The sequence below is a fragment of the Cetorhinus maximus genome, chromosome 3 (genome assembly GCF_964194155.1).
Source record: "Cetorhinus maximus chromosome 3, sCetMax3.hap1.1, whole genome shotgun sequence".
NCBI classification, from domain to species: Eukaryota; Metazoa; Chordata; class Chondrichthyes; order Lamniformes; family Cetorhinidae; genus Cetorhinus; species Cetorhinus maximus.
Genome location: NC_135881.1, coordinates 45,806,755 through 45,827,788, shown reverse-complemented (window position 1 = coordinate 45,827,788; position 21,034 = coordinate 45,806,755). Strand labels below are relative to the sequence as shown.

Here is a 21,034-nt window from a genome sequence, read left to right as displayed (position 1 = left end):
GATCAATTAAATGGGGCTGCTTGTTGGACTGATTGGCTTTATCTTGTCTTAGAAAAATGTTAAGATGCCTATAAAGTATCTTTTGATGTAATTATTTCCAAAAAATAATAATAAAAAATTGATGTTCACAGCCATATTTTGAAACAAGGGTTTCTGAAATAGATAAATACTAATATACTTTCATTAATACTAATGAAATTTCAAACTTCGATTTTAAGTAAATTGAAAGTAGAACCATTGGAATCTGCAGCTCACAAGCCAGCCATATAGCCCTTCAAGTGTGTGCTGGTGCTTTTTTATATAGTCACCTAGTCTAATCCCTCTTGCTCTCTTCCAATCTTCTTTTACTAATCACCTCTTCAAGCAACTATCTAACTCCCTTTTTAAAAATGGCTTCTACTTAAATAGCAGTCTTGACAGAGGATTGCGCATTCTAATTTTACTATTTAATATTTAGCACAGTAAATCATATCTCTACCTGTATCTATCAGAAAAATTGAACATATTGGGACTCTTTTCTCTACAAAAGACTGAGGGTGACCTGATTGAGATCTTCAAGATTATGAAAAGGGTTTGATATGGTAGATGTGGAGAGTTGGGGCAATCCCAGAAATAGGGGTCATAAATATAAGATAACCACTAATAAAACCAATAGGAAGGAATAATTGATGTAACTAGCAAATATTCATTTAAGGGGAAAGCTAAATAAACATGAAGTTGAAAAGAACATAAGGATATGTTGATGGAGTTAGATAAAGAAGATGGGAGGAGACCTTGGTGGTGTATAAATATCAGTTTGGACCTGTTAGTTTAAGTGGCCTGCTTCTGTGCTGAAAATATAATGCAATACTATGTAATTCATTTAATAAATGTTATAACAAAGTGACTTACTGTGTATGTTAAACTTGACAACATTGGGACAACTCCATGATCTGTTATAACTGCTAAGTTTTCTTCATCCATGGCTATTTTGGCTAAAGCTGCACAAACACTGGCCAGAACCTCTATGTCGTCAGATTTTAGCAAATTAACAATTAATTCCAGACCACCAACAAAGGAGCGAACCATTTCCCCAGCTTCCTAAAAAAGCAAGCAAAAAGTGTTAAATGCATGCTGAGAGCAAGAATAACAAAATGTGTGGATCAAGCTAACCAAGTCATCAGACAACATCTTGATTGGTAGAAATTTCGATGTACACATTTTTGTTCAAAACTTAAAGCCTTACATTGTTGGTTGTGACATACCAATCTTGAAGTGGAGGCCTCAAACAGGGGGAAGGCACCTTAATTTTATGTGCAGAGATACCTGCTCCCTCTGCTTCCCTCACCAACGATGCCCCCAGCCCTGCCAGGGCCTGCCTGACTGGCTCTGGCAACCCTGATTCCACTTACCTTGGTTCCAGGGTGGTGACCATGATGTTGCTCCATGCCAGGAGCAGTCCCAGCAGTGGACACCGCTCCTAATGGGACTGAAGAGCCAGCAGCCCTCTGATTGGCTGGCAGCTCTTGGAGGCGGGATCTCTATCCATAAAGGTACAGGAGACCCTGTGTCAGGCAATTAATTGCTCGGAGGCCACTATCAGGTCAGAACGCCTGGAAATGGCTCAGATGGGGCTGCTCCTGGCTTTCCAGACTGCCATTGGGCTACCACCACACAGACAATTCAGCCCATATTGTTCTGTGGAGTGTTTAATTATCTATGTTTTCACATATTCAATAAATCCATTTACGGTAAAAATATTTTAATTCATTTGTAATTAAATCAATGACTAAATATATTTGGCAATCTAGGAAAAATTAATTTTGTAACAAAAATTAGGGAGAAACGGAAGTTGATGTTTCTTATCCATGCCCTCAGTTACCTCAAGGCTTTACTATTCCAAGGCACTGCTGGCTAGCCGACTTTCCATTTTCTACCCTCTATAAATCTGAAGTCATCCAAAACTCTGCTGCCTGTGTCATAACTCACGGCAAGTCCCAAAATGCCATCAACTCTGCACTTGCCGACCTACACTGGCTCCCAATTAAGCAACTCAATTAAAAATTTTCATCATTGCTTTCAAATCTCTCCATGATTTTACCCTCTCTATCTCTGTAATCTCTAGCCCTTCAACCCTCTGACATATCTGTACTCCAATTCTGATCTCTTTAGCATCCCTGATTATAATCACTGTATCATTGGTGGCCATACATTCAGCTGCCCAGGTCCTAAGATCTGGAATTCTCTGCTTAACCCTCTCTGCTTTGCTTCTTTGAGGCCTCCTTAAAACCCAACTTTTTGATCAAGCATTTGGTTATCTGCTCCAATATCTCCTTATGTGGCTTGGTAATACTCTTGTGAAGCTTGAGACATTTTACTCTGTTCAAAGACAGCTTATTTTTGTTGTTAATGATGTTTCAGAGTTATACCTTTTTCAGATTAGTAATCTCAACTGATGCTGACTAACTTGCTGTGTGCTTCCAGAATTTTTGCTTTTCTTTAATATTGAAACAAAATACTGCAATGTTGGCAATGTCTCAGCCCTAAAGCAGCCCTACCAAAGAGAGGAATTCCAAGTGTTGTTCATGGCCAATGTGGAAAATCTTCACACATCCAACTCAATTCCAGAAAAGAGGGATCAAATAAAGTCAGCTGTATTAGAGTCCTGTGCCAAGATCACTGTGTTTGAGCATCGTCATCACCAGGACTGGTCTGATGAAAACAATGCTGAAATATGTGACCTCCTAGAGGTCAGCCATCATTGTCTGGCAGAACTACCCAAGGTCACAAGTCAAGAAGGCAACATTCCAACTGCTCAAGTCTGACACCCAAAGACAAATCCAGAAGACAAAGGATATGTGGTGGGAAAAGAGAGTCTGACAGATCCAACTTAATGACCATCATGATGTGCAAAGTTTTTTTGAAGCCAACAGGGCCATCTATAGACCAAGGTCAAATGAACAAACTCCCTTTTGCTCACATGATAGTGTTTCTCTTCTTTATAGTGATAATGCCATCCGTCAATGCTGGAAAGAACATTTTTAACAACTCCTCAGCTGTGAATCCAAAGTGGCAGCTGATACTGTCCAGGCTATCCCTCAGTACCCTGTGGTACAATCCATGGGTGAACCACAATCGATGAGAGAGCTGCACCAAGCAATCAAACAGATGAAAAACAACAAAGCCTGCTGTCCCAATGGTATTCCAGCTGAGGCCTTCAAAGCTGGTGGGCTTTTGCTCACATCAAGAATTCATGCACTCATCCTGTGGATTTGGGAGGTCACCACCACCAGCAACCCCCCAACCCCCCCAACTTCAGGAATGTGACAGTTGTAACTGTCTTTAAGAAGGGAGGTAAATCATGTTGTGGAAAACCATTAAGGTATTTCCAATTGTCCATAGCAGGGAAAATCCTGACATGGATTCTCCTGAATTGCCTACTTTCTGTGGCAGAGGAAATCCTCATGTAGATATAGTGTGTGTTTGCACCTTCCAGAGGAACCTATGACATGGTTTTGTTGCCAGACAAATCCAAGAAAAATGTCAAACACCACCAGGGACTCTTTGTTGCATTCATTGACTGGACCTGATTTGATTTAGTGAATCTCAAGGCTCTGTGGATTGTGCTCCATAGATTTGGATGTCCAAGAAACTGCATCATAATCCTGTACTTGGTTCATGATGATACAACTGTCTGGAGTTGGAGGTCTGAAACAGACGCCTTCAAAATGCAGGGCTGGGTCAAGCAAGGCTTGATAGCCTCCATAAAAATTATAATCTACCTGACAGTGGCTATTCACCTCATTAAAAATCAACTGCCCTCTGGTGTCATTATTAAATACCACCTAGATGGAAAACTCTTTAACCTCAGTCACCTCTGTTGCCAAAATTAAACTGACCACCATAGACATACATGATGTAAAGTTTGCAGATGACTCCTGTGCCGTTGCCCACTCTGCACCAGATTTGCAAACCACTCTTGGGGCAGAATTTTGCCCTTGGTGGGCGTGTGGGCCCCAACGGCTCGGCGGCGGGCGGACAGCCGACCCCCACCGCTGAAATGGGGCCCGCTGCCATTTTGAGTGGGCGGGCCAATTAAGGCCTGCCCAGAGGCCTTCCCGACAGGAAGCGCTATGCGCTTCCAGTGCCGGGGGTGGGGGAGGGAATCCCCAGCTGTCAAAATGCTCTCTTTCGCGCGCACTGCTCCCTGAGACTAAATGCTGTCTCAGGGAGATCAGTGACAGTGCTTCAAAGTTAAAAAATAGAAAAATAAAAATATTATTAACATGTCCCCCTCATGTGACAATGTCACACGAGATGGGACATGTTAATAAAAACGACATAAACTTTATTAAACTTTTTAAAAACAGACATGAAACCTCATCCCGCCAGAGGATGAGGTTTCATGTATTATCAGGAGTTCGCTGGGGCTCCTGGCCTGCCCGCCAGCCTTAAGGTTGGACGGACAGGTCTTTAATGAACTTAATTAGTCTGTCAATGGCCTTAATTGGCCATTGACAGGTTGGCGGGCGAACAGCTGATTTCGCTGTCTGCCCGCCTTCCTAAAAATTTAAAGGGACTGGGATGATGTCGGGGGTTCCTCCCAACATCATTCCACATCATTTTCCCGTCGGTGAGTGGGCCCCTCCCCCAAATTGCTGATGGGAAAATTCTGGCCTTGATCTCTTCAATTCTACATACTAAAAACGCGGCTTGTACTTGAATGTGCCAAAACAAAACTCATATCACCCTCACACCTGGTCAGCCAAATATTCCACCTTTCATATATCTTGAAGGAGAGATTCTGGAATATGTTAAACACTTCTCATATGTTGGCAGCCACCTCTCTCAAAAGGCCACTATTGACGAGGAGATCCTACACTGGATCCGCTGCACTAGTTCAGCCTTCTACAAACTATGACAGCGAGTGTTTGACAACAAAGATCTCCGCAAGTCAACAGAAGTCCTTAAGGAGCCACTTGTCAGCGAATTTACTCGGCTCGTCTACTTTTATGGTTGGCGGACGGGCCAAACAGTCAGGTGGCCTTCACGTTTTCACTACAATCTAAATCCAGGGCGGGATGAAATGTCCGGGGTTAAATAAAATAAAAGAAGAGCCATCCCACCAGGCTCTTGGAACCTCACCGTATCGTCCATCCACGTTGGCAGGAAAGGACGCCGACAGGTTTCACAACAGCACGCAGGCGACGTGCACTTGGCAGCCTTCACTTTGGGGGAACTGAGGTGAGTGAGCAGCAGCATTCACCGCAGCTCGCCTATTGTTTACAGGTCTCAGGGGCACCGGGGGGGCGAGGGAAACTGATGCCAGGCCCCGCAGACGACTGATGAGGTGGGGGGTGGGGTATTGTCTGGGGACGAGTGTTGGCCAGCCTCAGAGGTGACTGCTGAGGTGGGGCGGGGGGGAGTCTAGGGGCAAGTGCTGGACAGCCTCGGAGGCAACTGCTGAGGCAGGGGGGGTTAAGTGCTGCCCTGATGCTGCATCCCGCGCGCAGGCAATCGAGGTGTGGGGCAGGGTAAGCGAGAGAAATGGCCACGCATTAGGGACATCTGTATAAAATGACCATGCCTCTGCAACTAAGACAAATCAGGGGCAGCCACAGTGATATGATTGGGGTCAGGCTCTAGCCTTCTCACCCATGCAAGCATCGCAGAGGCATCAAAGGGTCACCAAGTGCTCCAGGCCTTGCCCCCCCCGTCCCCCGGCCCAGACTTCAAGTCCTCCACCACTTTATTGGACCGTGCAGCAGTTGGACTGCACACGTTGTACAATCTCCTCACCAACGCTGGCCATGTAGCAGTCACAGCTGGAGGCGCTCACAGCCCCTTGCAATCTCAGCATCCTGGTTTGAATCAGTGTCCCCTATGTTGCAGGTTGACAGGGCAGCCATGCAGCGCACTCACGTCTGGCCATCTGAGGGGTGACCAGCACTCCTTGGGAAGCATTAAGGGGTGGTCACACAGGGTCAGGAAAGGTGCTAAGTACAGCTATGATAACCACGTTTCTCGCTCTTTCATGTTGCAGGATCATGGATCCTGGTGACCTAGCTGTATGCCTGATGGCCTACAGAGAATGTAGAAGGCGGAGGAGAGAGTGACTGAGGCACCTGGCCATGTAAAGGCAGGAGCAGCAACCTCATGAAGAAGGGGCAGCAGGGGCTCCCGCATGTGCTGCCCAGGAGCAAGAGTGAGCCATGGCTGGTCGGCGTCTAGCGCCACCCAGGGTCTATAGATGCCACCTGCCATTCCTACAGATGACTGAGAACCTGTGTCGCCGATGACGACGCATGTCTAGGAACCTGGTGGCTCACATCTGCCATTTACTGCAGGACTTGGCACCAAGGGGACATAGAGGGCATCCACTGCCAGTGGCTATGAAAGTGACCGCAGTGCTCAATTTCTATGCAAGTGGCCTCTTTTAGGGCTCCACAGGTGACCTCTGTGGGATATCACAATCTGCCACCCACAAATGCATCCATGAGGTCACGGATGCCCCCTTCTTCATGGCACACAACTTTGTGCATTTCACCCAGGACCAGGACAGCCAGGATGCAAGGACCATTGGATTCGCCCTGTTCTTGGATTCCCACAGGTGCACAGTGCGATTGACTGCACTCATGTGGCGCTCAGGTCTCCAATGCTACACTCAGTGGATTTCATCAACTGCAAGGGCTTCCACTCACTGAACGTGCAACTGGTATGCGACCATCAGAAACACATCCTGCAGGTATGCGCACAGTTTCCAGGGATTGTGCACAGCGCCTACATCCTGAGTCGCTCCCAGATCCCTGCAGTCTTCCAGGCTGAACAGAGGCTGCAAAGTTGGCTCCTTGGAGACAAGGGCTGCCTGCAGAGGCCATGGCTGATGATGCCTGTGCGGCGGCCTCAGACTGCAGCAGAGCGACGCTATAATGAGGTTCATGCAGCAGCTTGCAACTTGGTGGAGTAGACCATTGGGATACTGAAGATGCAGTTCCGGTGCCTGGACTGGTCCGGTGGAGCCCTGCAATACAGTCTGCAGAGGGTGTCACGTATCGTCGTCGTCTGCTGTGCCCTTTACAACCTGGCGCTGCAACGGGGTGAGCAGTTGGCTGAGGAGGAGATGGAGGAGCTGCACGTCTCCGATGAGGACGCTGACGGGGATGAGGGTGAGGGGGTCCTCGGTGGTGACGATGACGGGGATGAGGCTCTCATATTGGCTAGATGAGGCAGGCGCATCCGGGAGGCCCTCATAGCTGCCAGATTTAGGGAGGGTGATGATGACATGCAGTGAGGTGTCCCCATAGACCCTCACATCACAGTTGTGAATGTTTGACTCCAGGCTGGCATATCTCAGCATCAATTCCGAGGGCAGTTCGCTTGTGCTCCATAATCGGGCCATTCTCAGAGACGCAGCCATGAAGCTTTAGATGCATTTGATGCTGTGTCTGCCTTCAGCACCTCAGCCTTCAGGAGCTGGTGCACAGCATCACTGGTCACAGATGCTGGCGTGGTGGGGCTCAGCCCCAAATTAAAAGTGCTGAGAACACACATAGAGAATGACAGAACTCTGTGGCACCACTACATTCTGGCAGCAATGACCAGCACTGCCGAGGTACGGGCATCAGTAATGTTTCCAGGGAGTGTGAGACTGGACCATTACTGTGGTCTGAAGGCCGCACAGAGCACAGGGAAGAGGCTCTGGACTGAGAGACCTGCCTTTTATCTTGTGCAGAAAGGTTTCACATCTGAGTGACAAGAAGACTGCTCATCAGAACAAGGAGCCATAGGCAGGGAGACATTCTTGGGAGTTTATTGGCAATAGTGAACATTATGTACAAGTGATTAACACCCGTGCCCAGGCTGTGCAACTATTTCTCCTTTACTGTCCTAACCCTGCCGCTACGTCTTGGTGCTCCCCGGACATCCACAGCAGAGGTGGAGGCAGCCTGCTGACTGTGATGCCCTGTCTGTGATGACTTTGGTGGGTGTCCTCTGGAGGGCCGAAACTTGGAGGGCCCAGGCCTGCTTTTGGGGTCCTGCTGTGCGGCAGAGGCACCCACCTCGGCCTGTGAAGCTGGATCTGCGGAGGTCACAGGAAGAGGGGAGTCAGATGGGCTGGTCACTCCCAGAGTCACCTGCGTGGATGGTCCCAGAGCATGCACCTGCTGTTCCTCCTCCCTATGGGTGCCCGAGGGCCCCTCGCTGACTCTGTGAGTGGAAGGGGTAGCTGGTGTAAGATCGAGCTGCCCAGCACCACTCTCGTGTACACAATGTTGGAGGCCAACTATGGCGTCAGTGATGGGGTTAAGCTCGCGCAGCAGTGCAGGAGTGACATCCTGGACCAAGGTCTCCTTGGCGACCGCCATCCTGCCAGTGTTGACCTTGGTGCGTTGCAATGCCGGCGCTATCACCTCAGCCTGAAGACGGACGAACTCCTCCATCGTGCCTTGCAATCTGAGGAGTGCAGCGGGCATCCATTCCTGATGTTCCCGAGTGTGCCTTTGTAGCTCCAGCAACGGTGCCAAGGTCAAGTCCAGAGGCTCTTCATCTGACACGGACTCAGCAATGTTCTGGCCTCCAGCAGTCCTCGGAGTGCCGGGGACCTGGGAAGTCCTTGCCTCTGCCTGCTGTGGATCAGAAAGTTTGATGTGCTCACCAGATTGTGGTCCCGAGGCTACTCTAAAGCTAGGTCCCACTGAGGTATGTGTCTCTGCGCTGGTGGAGGGTGTGGGTGAACGCTGTGACAGGACTTCAGAAAGGGTGCCTTCAGATTTCTCTTCAGATGTTTCTTCTAAGCTTGCTTGGAGGCTCTGGGTCATGGACTCTGACTGCTGCTTCCAAGATGTGCCTGCGAAAGCAAGGGGAGGTGCCGGTCAGTAGCCTGTGAATGAGGACACATCACTCACAGCATGGTTATCTGATGGCTGTTGCACTGCTGAATCATCACTTGGTAGAGCAGCGCCGACCTAGCTGTCAGCACAGGACCGGTCCCAGTCATCGCCGGCCAGCTGGATGGCTCTGTTTTCAAATTCTGTGAAAACTTTGAATTCCGGCATCCCTCCACCTGTCTGTGACCTTTCCCTCCTGTTGTGAGCCAGTTAGTCCTGCATAGATAGATATGGGGAGAGTGTATCAGGACGCCTGCCGGGCCACATGCCTGGCCTGTGTGGGTGGTGAGTGGTCCCATGGGTGGGATGAGGACAATGATGGTATGTGTGAAAGAGTGAATGGTAATGTCCCTTGCATTGGCAGTGAGTGAGGGCCCTGTGGGTATGTGATGGGTTTGTGAGTATGAGAGTCGGGAGTGATGAAAAGAGTGACTTACCCTGGAGGAACGGAGATCATTCATCCTTTTGCAGCATTGGGTGGCTGTACTCTTCTGAAGGGCGTTGGCGCTGACCACCGCTGCCACTGCCTCTCAAACCAGGTTGGTGACATTGCTCCCCATCCTGCGGCCAGAGTGGGTGTAGAGCACATCCTGGCGGGCCTCCACGGCATCCAGCAGTCGCTTGAGGGACCCGTCGTTGAAGCGGGGGGCTGCAATCTTTTTGCCTTTGCAGGCTATTTCTCCAAGGTAGCGGTGGTGAGCTGATGGCGACGAGTGCTTTGCTGGTGGCTGCCTTTTAAAGATGGCGGCTGCCATGGTGCAACAGCGGGGTGACGGTGAGAGGGCAAACGAGGGCCTGCCCGACATGGAAACGGCATGTTACCCAGGAATGAATATATACTGAAACTGGTTCAGGGAGATACTGCGTGAAAACCCACCATTTTCATTGGCGGGTAGGGATCCATTTTACCCGCCCACTATCGCACTTAGTGCAATTCTGGGAAAATCCAGCCCATAGATTGTATCGGGACAGATTCCCAGAACAATATGTTGTGGATCCAACTAACGATCAGGCTATTTTAGATCTGGTAATGAGGCAGGTTTAATAAATGATCTCAGGGTAAAAGGTTCCCTAGGAAACAGTGACCATAACATGGTAGAATTTAGCATTCAGTTTGACAGTGAGAAACTTGGGTCGGAAACAACTGTGCTAAACTTAAATAAGGGTAATTGAAAAGGAATGAGGTAGGGTTGGCTGGAGTGGACCAGGAAAGGAGTTTCGGAGAAAAGACGATTGATAAACAATGGCAGACGTTTAAGAAAATAGTTCATGACTCACAGCAAAGATATATCCCAGTGAGGAAGAAGGATTCTAGGAAGGGGATAAACCAACCATGGTTACCCAAGGAAGTTAAGGGTAGTATCAAATCAAAAGAAAAAAACATACAATGTGGCAACGATTAGTGGTAAGCCAGAGGATTGGGAAAGTTTTAAAGATCAACAAAAGATGATAAAATAAAAATAAAGAGGGAGAAAATAAACTTGAGGGTCAACTAGCAAGTAATATAAAAACAGACAGTCAGAGCTTCTTTAAATATATACAAAGGAAGAGCGAGACCAAAGTGAACATAGGCCCCTTGGTGAATGAGGCTGGGGAAATAATTATGGGGGAACAGGTAATGGCAGAGGAATTGAATAAATACTTTGCATCAACCTTCATGGGAGAAGACATGAATAGCATTCCAAAAATACTAAATAATCAAGGGGCAAAAGAGGAGGAGGGAACAAATACAATAACTATCACTAGAGAAAAAGTACTAGGGAAACTAATGAGGCTAAAGGCCGATATGTCCCCTGGACCTGATCGGTTGCATCCTAGGATATTTAAAGGAAGTAGCTACAGAGATAGTTGGTGCACAGGTAGTAATCTTCCAAGAATCCTTAGATTCTGGAAAAGTCCCAGAGGATTGGAAAACTGCTAATGTAACACCTTTATTCAAAATGGGAGGGAGACAAAAAAAACAGGTAACTATAGGCTGGTTAGCTTAACATCCATCGTTGGGAAAATGTTAAGAGTCTATTCTTGTGGACTCACAGACGTCTACAGCACAGAAGGAGGCCATTCAGCCCATCGTGTCTGTGCCGGTCAACAAAGATCTGACTACACTAATCCTGGAGGCTATGGCAACGCAAGTGAATATCTAAATACTTCTTAAATGTTACGAGAGTTTCTGACTCAGCCACCCTTTCAGGCAGTGAGTTCCAGTCTCCCAACACCCTCTGGGTGAAAAAATTTCTCCTCAAATCCCCTCTTAGCCTTCTACCTCTTACCTTAACTTTATGCCCCCTGGCATCTCTATCAGGTCCCCTCTCAACCTTCTTTGCTCCAAGGAAAACAACCCCAGCCTATCCAATCTTTCCTCATAGCTTAGAGCCTCCAGCCCAGGCAGCATCCTGGTAAAACTCCTTTGCACCCTTTCCAGTGCAATCACATCCTTCCTATAATGTGGTGACCAGAACTGCAAGCAGTACTCCAGCAGTGGACTAACCAGCATTTTATACAGTTCCAGCATAACCTCTCTACACTTGTATTCTATGCCTCAGCTAATAAAGGCAAGTGTCCCATATGCCTTCTTAACCACCTTATCTACCTTCCCCGCCAACTTCAGGGATCTATGGATATGCACACCAAGGTCCCTCTGATCTTTAGTGTTTTCCAGGGTCCTACCATTCATAGTGTAATCCCTTGCCTTGTTAGGCCTCCCCAAGTGCATTACCTCATACTTTTCCAAGTCAAATTCCATTTTCCACTGCTCTGCCCACCTGGCCAGTCCATTGACATCCTCCTGCAGTTTACGGCTAGCATCCTCACTATTTACTACCCTACTAATTTTCCTGTCATCCGCAAACTTCTTGATCATACCCCCTACATTTAAGTCTGAATCATTTATGTACACCACAAACAACAAGTGCCCTATCACTGAGCCCTGCGGAACCCCACTGGAAACAGACTTCCAGTCACAGAAACATCCCTCTACCATCACCCTCTGCTTCCTGCCTCTCAGCCAATTTTGGATCCGACGTGCCACTTTGCCTTGGATCCCATAGTCTCTTACTTTCTTGACCAGTCTACCACGAGGGACCTTGTCAAAAGCCTTGCTAAAGTCCAAGTAGACCACAACAAATGCATTACCCTTATCAACACTCCTGGTTACCTCCTCAAAAAATTCAATCAAATTTGTCAAACACGACCTTCCCTTAACAAATCCAGCCTGACTATCCCTGATTAATCCGTGTCTCTTCAAGTGCAGAAAAATTCTGTTCCTCAGAATTCTTTCTAGTAACTTCCCTACCACCGAGGTTAGACTGATTGGCCTGTAATTTCCTGGTCTATCCCTTCCTCCCTTTTTTAATAAAGGGACAACGTTAGCAGTCCTCCAGTCCTCTGGTACCTCACCTTGTGGCCAGAAATGATTTGAAAATTACTGCCAGGGCCCCAGATACCTCTTCCCTTGCCTCCCTCAACAGCCTGGGATACATCTCATCCGGGCCTGCAGAATTATCCACTTTTAAGGCTGCTAAACCCGCTAGTGCCTCCTCTCTCTCTCTATGTTAATTTCCTCTAATATCTCACAGTCCTCACCCTGATGTCTATATCTGCGTCACCCTTTTCCATTGTGAAGACCAATGCGACATATTCATTGAGGACTGAACCCACACCTTCCAGATAACCTCTATTGTACCTAATTGACTCTACTCTTTCCCTAGATATTCTCTTGCTCTTTATATATTTAAAAAACCCCTTTGGGTAAGGACTCAACTGTATTGAGCCCTCGGTATCTGCCATAAGCTTCTCTTTTTTAATAAATCCTAACCTTTATGTCCCTTGACATTCATGGTCCTCTGGACTTGGGGCCTCCCCTTTGTCTTTACGGGAACATATTTGCCCTATACTCTCGCTAGTTCTTCCTTGAATGCCTCCCACTGCTCTGACATAGTTTTATCTGCAAGTAGCTTCTCCCAGTCCACTTGTGCCAAATCGCATCTCATCTTAGTGAAATTAGCCTTTCCCCAGTTTAGAACTTTTATTCCTGGCCCAACCTTATCCTTTTCTATAACTATCCTAAATCTAACTGAGATATGGGGCAGAATTTTGCCCTTGATGGGCGGGCGGGCGGGCCCCACCAGCTCGGCAGCGGGCGGGCAGCCGATTGCCGTCGCTGAAATGGGCCCCTGCCACCATTTTAAGTGGGCGGGCCACCCGATGGGAAGTGCTATCTGCTTCCTGTGCGGGGTGGGGGGGGAGGGATTCCCCAATTGTCAGAGTGTGCTCTTTCGCGTGCATGGCACATCTCCCTGAGGCAAAGTGCTGCCTCAGGGAGATCGCTGAAAGGCAGGCAAATATAAAAAATAGAACAATAAAAAATTCATTAACGTGTCCCCCTCATGTGAAAATGTCACACGAGGTGGGACATGTTAATGAAATAAACAAAAACTTTATTAAACTTTTTTAAAACTGCTATCAAACCTCATCCCGCCACTGGATCAGGTTTGTAAAAAGAAAATCACCTACCCGCTTGCCTGTTGGGCCTGTGCGCCGAGCAGAAGTTCGCACGGGCCCCTCAAAATCATCGACGATTGGCAAGTTAAGGGCCTTAATGAGGCCTTTAATTAATGGAGGGCACGCGTCCCACTGCATAGCGCGCCTGCCAACCGAAATATCGCGATGCCGTGCACTGACGTCGGGATGCTTGTGTGTCATTTTAAGTGCTGGCGTGTGGGCTCCGCCACCCGCACGCCAGCCAGAAGATTCTGCCCATGGTCACTATCTCCAAAATGCTCCCCTACTGATACACCTTCCACCTGCCTGGGCTCTTTTCTGTATATTAGGTCCAGAACTGCCCCCTCCCTTGTTGGGCTTTCTACATACTGGCTAAAGAAGTTCTCCTGGATGCAACTTAAGAATTTTTCTCCGTCCCTACCTTGCACACTAAAACTATTCCAGTTAATATTTGGGTAGTTAAAATCCCCTACCATAACCACCCTGTTATTCTGACACGTTTCTGAAATTTGATTACATATTTGATTCTCTATCTCTCCCTGACTGTTTGGGGGACACACCAAACAGCGTGTTTGCCCCTTTTGTGTTTTTACTTCTACCCATATGGTTTCATTTGATGTTCCTTCCGAGGTATCATCCCTCCTCACTGCTATAATCGATTCCTTGATCAAAATGTCAACCCCCCCTCCTCTTCTATCCCCCTCTCTATCTCATCTGAATATCCTATAACCAGGAATGTTGAGCTGCCAATCCTGCCCTTCTTTTAGCCAAGTCCCAGTCATAGCTATGATATCATACTCCCACGGGTCTATCTGTACCCTCAGCTCATCTGCCTTATTCCTCAGGCTCCTTGCATTAAAATATATTTCATTTAACCTTGCTAAACTCACTTTTTTCTAATCTAGCCATCTATTGTAAAGGATGTAATAGCAGAGCATTTAGAAATGTATAATATAATCAGGAGAGTCAGCATGGCTTCATGAAGGGGAAATCATGTCCGACAAATGTATTAGAATTCTTTGAGGAGGTAACAAGCAGGATAGGTAAAGGGGAACCAGTAGATGTAATATATTTGGACTTCCAATAAGTGTTCGATAACCTACCACACATAAGGCTACTTAATAAGATAAGAGCTCATGGTGTTGGGGGTAGTATATTAGCAGGGATAGAAGACTGGCTAGCTAATTGAAGACAGAGAGTTGGGATAAGGGGGGGCATTTTCAGGATGGCAAGCTATAACTAGTGGAGTGCCATAGGGATCAGTGCTGGGGCCACAATTATTTACAATATATATTGATGACTTAGATGAGGGAAGTGAATATACTATCGCCAAGTTTACGGATGACACAAAAATAGGTGGGAAGGCAAGTGATGAGGATGACACAAAGAGTCTACTGAGGGAATAGACAGGTTAAGTGAGTGGGCAAAACTTGACAGTTGGAATATAACCTGGGAAAATGTGAGGTTATGCACTTTGGCAGGAAGAATAGAGGAGCTGAATATTATTTAAAAGGAGAAAGACTGCAGAAAGCTGCAGCACAAAGGGATTTGAGGGTCCTTGAGCATGAATCACAAAAAGCTAGCATACCAGTTCTGCAGGTAATAGGGGAGGCAAATGGAATGTTCTTTATTTCAATGGGAATGGAGTGCAAAAATAGGGAAGTTTTGCTAAAACTATACAAGGCACTAGTTATACCACACCTAGAATACTGTGAACAGTTTTGGTCCCCTTATCTAAAGAAAGATATACTGGTATTGGAGGCAGTCCAAAGAAGGTTCGCTAGGTTCATCCTGGGCATGGAGGGATTTTCTTATGAGGAGAGGTTGAGTAGGTTGGGTCTGTACTCATTGGAGTTTAGAAGAATGAGAGGTGACCTTATTGAAACAAATAAGATTCTTAGGGGGCTTGACAGGGTAGATGCTGAGAGGTTGTTTCCCCTTGTGGGAAAGTCTAGGATCACAGGGCATAATCTCAGGGTAAGGGATTTAAGACAGAGATGAGGAAGAATTTCTTCTCTCAGAGGGTAGTGAATCTGTGGAATTCTTTAGCACAGAGGGATGTAGAGGCTGGGTTGTTAAGTATATCCATGGCTGAGATAGGCAGATTTTCAATCAGTAAGGGAATCAAGGGTTATGGGGAAAAGACAGGAAAGTGAAGTTGAGGGTTATCAGATTAGACACGATCTCATTGAATGGCGGAGCAGACTCGATGGATCGAAAGGCCTACTTCTGCTCTTATGTCTTATGGTCTAAATGTATATGTACTTTATGGGCAGGATTTTCAGCTCGGCATGCAGGCGCGCACATGACATGCATGAACGTAAAATAGCACGCGATGTCCCAACATCATCACGCGCTCGTGCGATATTTCAGTTGGCGGGTGCACAGGGAGTCGGCAACAGGCCCGCCGACAATTAAGAGGGCTGTTAAGCCCATTAAGAAATTAATTAAAGTGAATTTTTCCCTTACGGTTGGCGGGCGGGTGAAAAGGCAAAGCAGCCTTTGGATTTTTGAGGAAACCTCATTCCCGGGTGGGATGAGGTTTCAGATGTTAATTAAAAATAAAATAAAAAAATTTAAATCTCATTTTTAACATGCCCCTGCTCATGTGACAGAATCACATGAGGCCACATGTTTGCCTTAATTTTAAAATCTTTATTTTTAATGTTATAAATCTTCAGCTTCCTGAGGCAGTTCCATGCTTTCAGGGAACTTTCACTGAGCACGCCCACGCGCATGCGCTGACTTCCACACTCACCTTGCTTCCCCCCCACCCAGGCAGCACTGAGTGTTTCAGTGCGCGAGTCACATGGCTGGCCGTTAATTAGCCAGCCAGTTGGAAATTGTTGGGGCCCAATTGCGGGCGATGGTCAGTTTCGTGGCCGTTCCTGGATCCGTCTGCCCCACCCACCCGACGAGGTAAAAATCCTGTCCTATGTATTGTTATTATGTGGCAGGTGATGTGTGCCGACGGAACAAATCCAAAAGGGAAATTTGGCCACGCTATCACAGAATTACACAGTGCAAAGAGGCCCTTCGGCCCATTGAGTCATCACCGACACATGACAAACACCTGACCTACCTATCTACCTAATCCCATTTAGCAGCACTTGGCCCATAGCCTTGAATGTTATGACATGCCAAGTGCTCATCCAGGTACTTTTTAAAGGATGTGAGGCACCCTCCCCCCCCGCCGCCTCCACCACTCTCCCAGGCAGCGCATTCCAGATCGTCACCACCCTCTGAGTAAAAATGTTTTTCCTCACATCCCCCCTAAACCTCCTGCCCCTCAACTTGAACTTGCGTCCCCTCGTGACTGACCCTTCAACTAAGGGGAACAGCTGCTCCCTATCCACCCTGTCCATGCCCCTTATAATCTTCTACACCTCAATCAGGTCACCCCTCAGTCTTCTCTGCTCCAACGAAAACAACCCAAGTCTATCCAACCTCTCTTCATAACCTAAATGTTTCATTCCAGGCAACATCCTGGTGAATCTCCTCTGCACCCCCTCCAGTGCAATCACATCCTTCCTATAATGTGGCGACCAGAACTGCACACAGTACTCCAGCTGTGGCCTCACCAAGGTTCTATACAACTCCAACATGACCTCCCTACTTTTGTAATCTATGCCTCGATTGATAAAGGCAAGTGTCCCAAATGCCTTTTTCACTGCCCCACTAACATGCCCCTCCGCCTTCAGAGATCTATGGACACACACGCCAAGGTCCCTTTGTTCCTCAGAATCTCCTAGTGTCATGCCATTCATTGAATAATTCCTTGTTAAATTACTCCTTCCGAAGTGTATCACCTCACACTTTTCAGGGTTAAATTCCCTCTGCCACTTATCTGCATATTTGACCATCCCGACTATATCTTCCTGTAGCCCAAGACACTCAACCTCACTGTTAACCACCTGGCCAATCTTTGTGTCATCCGCAAACTTACTAATCCTACACCCCACATAGTCATCTATGTCATTTATATAAATGACAAATAATAGGGGACCCAGCACAGATCCCTGTGGTACGCCACTGTCCACGGGCTTCCAGTCACTAAAGCAGCCTTCTGACATCACCCTCTGTCTCCTACAGCTAAGCCAATTTTGAATCTACCTTATCAAATTACCCTGTATCCCATGTGCATTTGCCTTCTTTATAAGTCTCCCATGTGGAACCTTGTCAAAGGCTTTGCTGAAATCCATATAAACTACATCAACTGCACTACCCTCATCTACACACCTGCTCACCTCCTCAAAAAATTCAATTAACTTTGTTAGGCATGACCTCCCTCTGACAAAGCCATGCTAACTATCCCTGATCAAACCTTGCCTCTCCAAGTGGAGATAGATTCTCTCCTTCAGAATTTTCTCCAATAGTTTCCCTACCACTGACGTGAGACTCACTGGTCTGTAGTTCCCTGGCTTATCTCTACAACCCTTCTTAAATAGAACCACATTAGCTGATCTCCAGTCCTCTAGCACCTCACCCGTGGCCAGAGAGGAATTAAAAATTTGGGTCAGAGCCCCTGCAATCTCCTCTCTTGCCTCCCTAAGCAGTCTGGGACACAAAACATCCAGTCCTGGAGATTTGTACACTTTTAAGCCTGCCAACACCTCCAATACCTTGTCACTCCCTGTATCAATTTGCTCAAGAACCTCGCAGTCCCTCTCCCCGAGTTCCATGCCTTCATCCTCATTCTTTTGGGTGAAGACAGATGTGAAGCATTCGTTCAACACTCTAGCAATGTCCTGTGGCTCCACCCATAGATTTCCCCCTTGGTCCCTAATGGGCCCTACTCTTTCCCTGGTTATCCTCTTTCCATTGATATACTTATAGAATATCTTGGGATTTTCCCTACTTTTACCAGCCAGAGCTTTCTCATATCCCCTCTTTGCTCTCCTAATTGCTTTCTTCAGCTCCACCCTGCACTTTCTGTACTCCACTAATGCCTCTGCTGATTTGCTCCCCTTGTACTGCTAAAAGCCTCTCTTTTCCTTCTCATCGTATCCTGAATATCTCTGGTCATCCATGATTCTCTGGCCTGTTACTCCTTCCTATCACCCTAGAGGGAACATGTTGAGCCTGTACCCTCCCCATTTCCTTTTTGAATGCCCCCCCCACTCCTCTTCTGTAGATTTCCCTACAAGTAGCTGTTTCCTGTCTACCTTGGCCAGATCCTGCCTTATTTTACCAAAATCTGCTTTCCCCCAAGCCAAAACATTTTTTTGCAACTTGTCTATTTCTTTGTCCATAACAAGCTTAAATTGTACCATGTTGTGGTCGCAATCACTAAAAATCTCCCCCACCACCACCTCAGCCACCTGTCCGGCTTCATTCCCCAGAATTAGGTCCAGTACTGCGCCGTCCCTTGTTTGACCCTCTACATATTGACCTAAAAAGTTCTCCTGTACACATTTCAAGAAATCCACTCCATCCATGCCCTTAACACTACGTCTATCCCAATTAATGTCGGGAAAGTTGAAATCACCTAATATAATTACCCTATTGTTATTGTTTTTACACACCTCCGCGAATTGTGCACATATTTGCTCCACAATTTCCTGCTGACTATCTGGGGATCTATAATAAACACCTAACAATGTTGCTGCCCCTTTTTTATTCCTAAGCGCTACCCACAAAGCTTCATTCGATGCCCCCTCCAAGATATCATCTCTCCTTACTGCAGTAACTGACTCCTTAATGAATAATGCAATGCCTCCTCCTCTTTTACCCGCTCCCCTGTCTCGCTTGAAGTGGTGACTTGGCAGAGGTTTGCAAGATAATGAGAGGTTTTGATAAAGTCAGTAGAGCAAAACTATTCTCTCTTGTAAGTGGATCAAAAACCAGAGGTCACAGGTTCCAGACCCTAATGCATCAAACTTAAAGGGATTGCGCAGTGCAACAAGCCGACTATGCACAGCAAACAAGTTAGATGGAACATTGGTGCGAAACAAGCATTCCACTTCCCCTGTCAGTTTCCCAATGAGCATGTTATCTTAAATTAAAGTATTCTCCATGTTCCTCAGCCACTTGGAGCAGGCAGTTGAGGAGGATCCCTGTGATGATCTTAGCTGTAGCAGACAGCAGGAAGACTCCTCTGTAGTTATTGCAATCAGACTTGTCTCCCTTCTTAAATATAGTCACAATCACAACGTCCCTGAGATCCCCTGGCATGCACTCTTCTTCCTAGATGAGGGATGTGAGTTTGTTCAGCTTTGCCAGGAATGTATCCCTACCGTGTTTCAGAATTTCAGCAGGGATTCCATCTGCTCCAGGGGCTCTGTTGTTTTTCAGCTGTCAAAGGACTTTTTCAGCTTCACTCTGAGGGGTAGCGCCATGACCGAGCCGGATGGGGTATTGAGGAATAGAATTGAGAATGTTTGTGTTGCAGACAGAGTCTCGGTTGAGGACCTCTACAGAAGGGCTCTTCAAAACTTGTTCCAGAGTTATAGTGCGGTTTTCACCCATTGAGATGCACCACAGGCATGATCTTCACTGCGAGGCATATTCAAGGAAAGTGCAAGGAACAGCACCAACTGCTCTACATGGTCTTTTTCAATCTCACTCTGTCAACCACAAAGACTTAAGGAGTCTCCTGCTCAAATTTGGCTGCCCTCAGAAATTTGTCATCATCTTCTACCTATTCCATAATGACATACAAGCTGTGATCCTCACCCACAGAACCGTCACAAACCCTATCTCACTCTAAACTGGGGTCAAACAAGGCTGTGTCATTGCACCAGCTCTCTTCTCCATTTTCTTCGCTGCACTACTGCACCATACCTTCAGCAAATTACCCACAGCTATGGTGATAATCTACAGAACAGATGGGAAACTGTTCAACCTATGCCACCTTCAATCCAAAACCAAAATCACTCCAACTTCAGTCATAGAGCTTCGGTATGCAGTTGACACTTGTGTGTGCACTCACTCAGAAGCTGAGCTTGAGGTCATTGTCAAGTCCTTCTCTGAAGCATATGAGAAAATGGGCCTTTCACTAAACATGCGGAAAATTAAGATCCTCTTCCAACCAGGTCCCACAGCACAACACCTCCCCCGTTGATTAAAATCAATGGTGAGATCCTGAAAAATTAATCATTGCCTCCAACGTGCCAGCTCAGCCTTCAGCCGACTGAGGAAAAGAGTATTTAAAGACCAGAACCTCAAACCTGAAAGTTTGGTCATGGTTTACTGGGCAGCAGTGATCTCCATGCTCCTACATTCTTCGGAGTCTTGGGCAACTTACAGCAGGCACCTTAAAGCACGGCGGAAGTACCACCAGTGGTGCCTTCACAAGATCTTCCAAATGCAGTGGCAAAAAAGATGGTTCAACAGCAGCATCCTTTCCCAAGCCAATTTGCCCAGCATCGAAGCGCTGATCACTCAAAATCAGCTCCACTGGGCAGGGCATGTCATTAGTATGCCTAACACAAGACTCCCAAAGCAATTGCTCTATTCAGAACTCGGTTGCAGCAAGAGACCCCTAGGTGGACAGTAGAAATGCTTTAGGGATGCCCTCAAGTCATCCCTGAAGATGTCATAATACCCGCCGACTCTTGGGAGACCCTGGTCTGTGACCAACCAAAATGGAGAAGGCTCATTCAAGGCTTTGTTGACAATGTGGAGAAGCGAAGTCGAGGTGTCAGAAGCGCACACAAACCTCCAAA

General features: G+C 46.9%; 1 protein-coding gene across 1 annotated transcript in view; it reads right to left on the bottom strand.

The window, feature by feature from the left end:
- The window catches only part of odad2 (outer dynein arm docking complex subunit 2), a 388,707-nt gene that overhangs the window by 16,171 nt on the left and 351,502 nt on the right, over positions 1–21,034 (bottom strand). Inside the window, exon 18 of the mRNA XM_078535576.1 lies at positions 892–1,080. Coding sequence (XP_078391702.1) covers positions 892–1,080 — 189 coding nt within the window. The remainder of the gene's footprint in view (positions 1–891; positions 1,081–21,034) is intronic.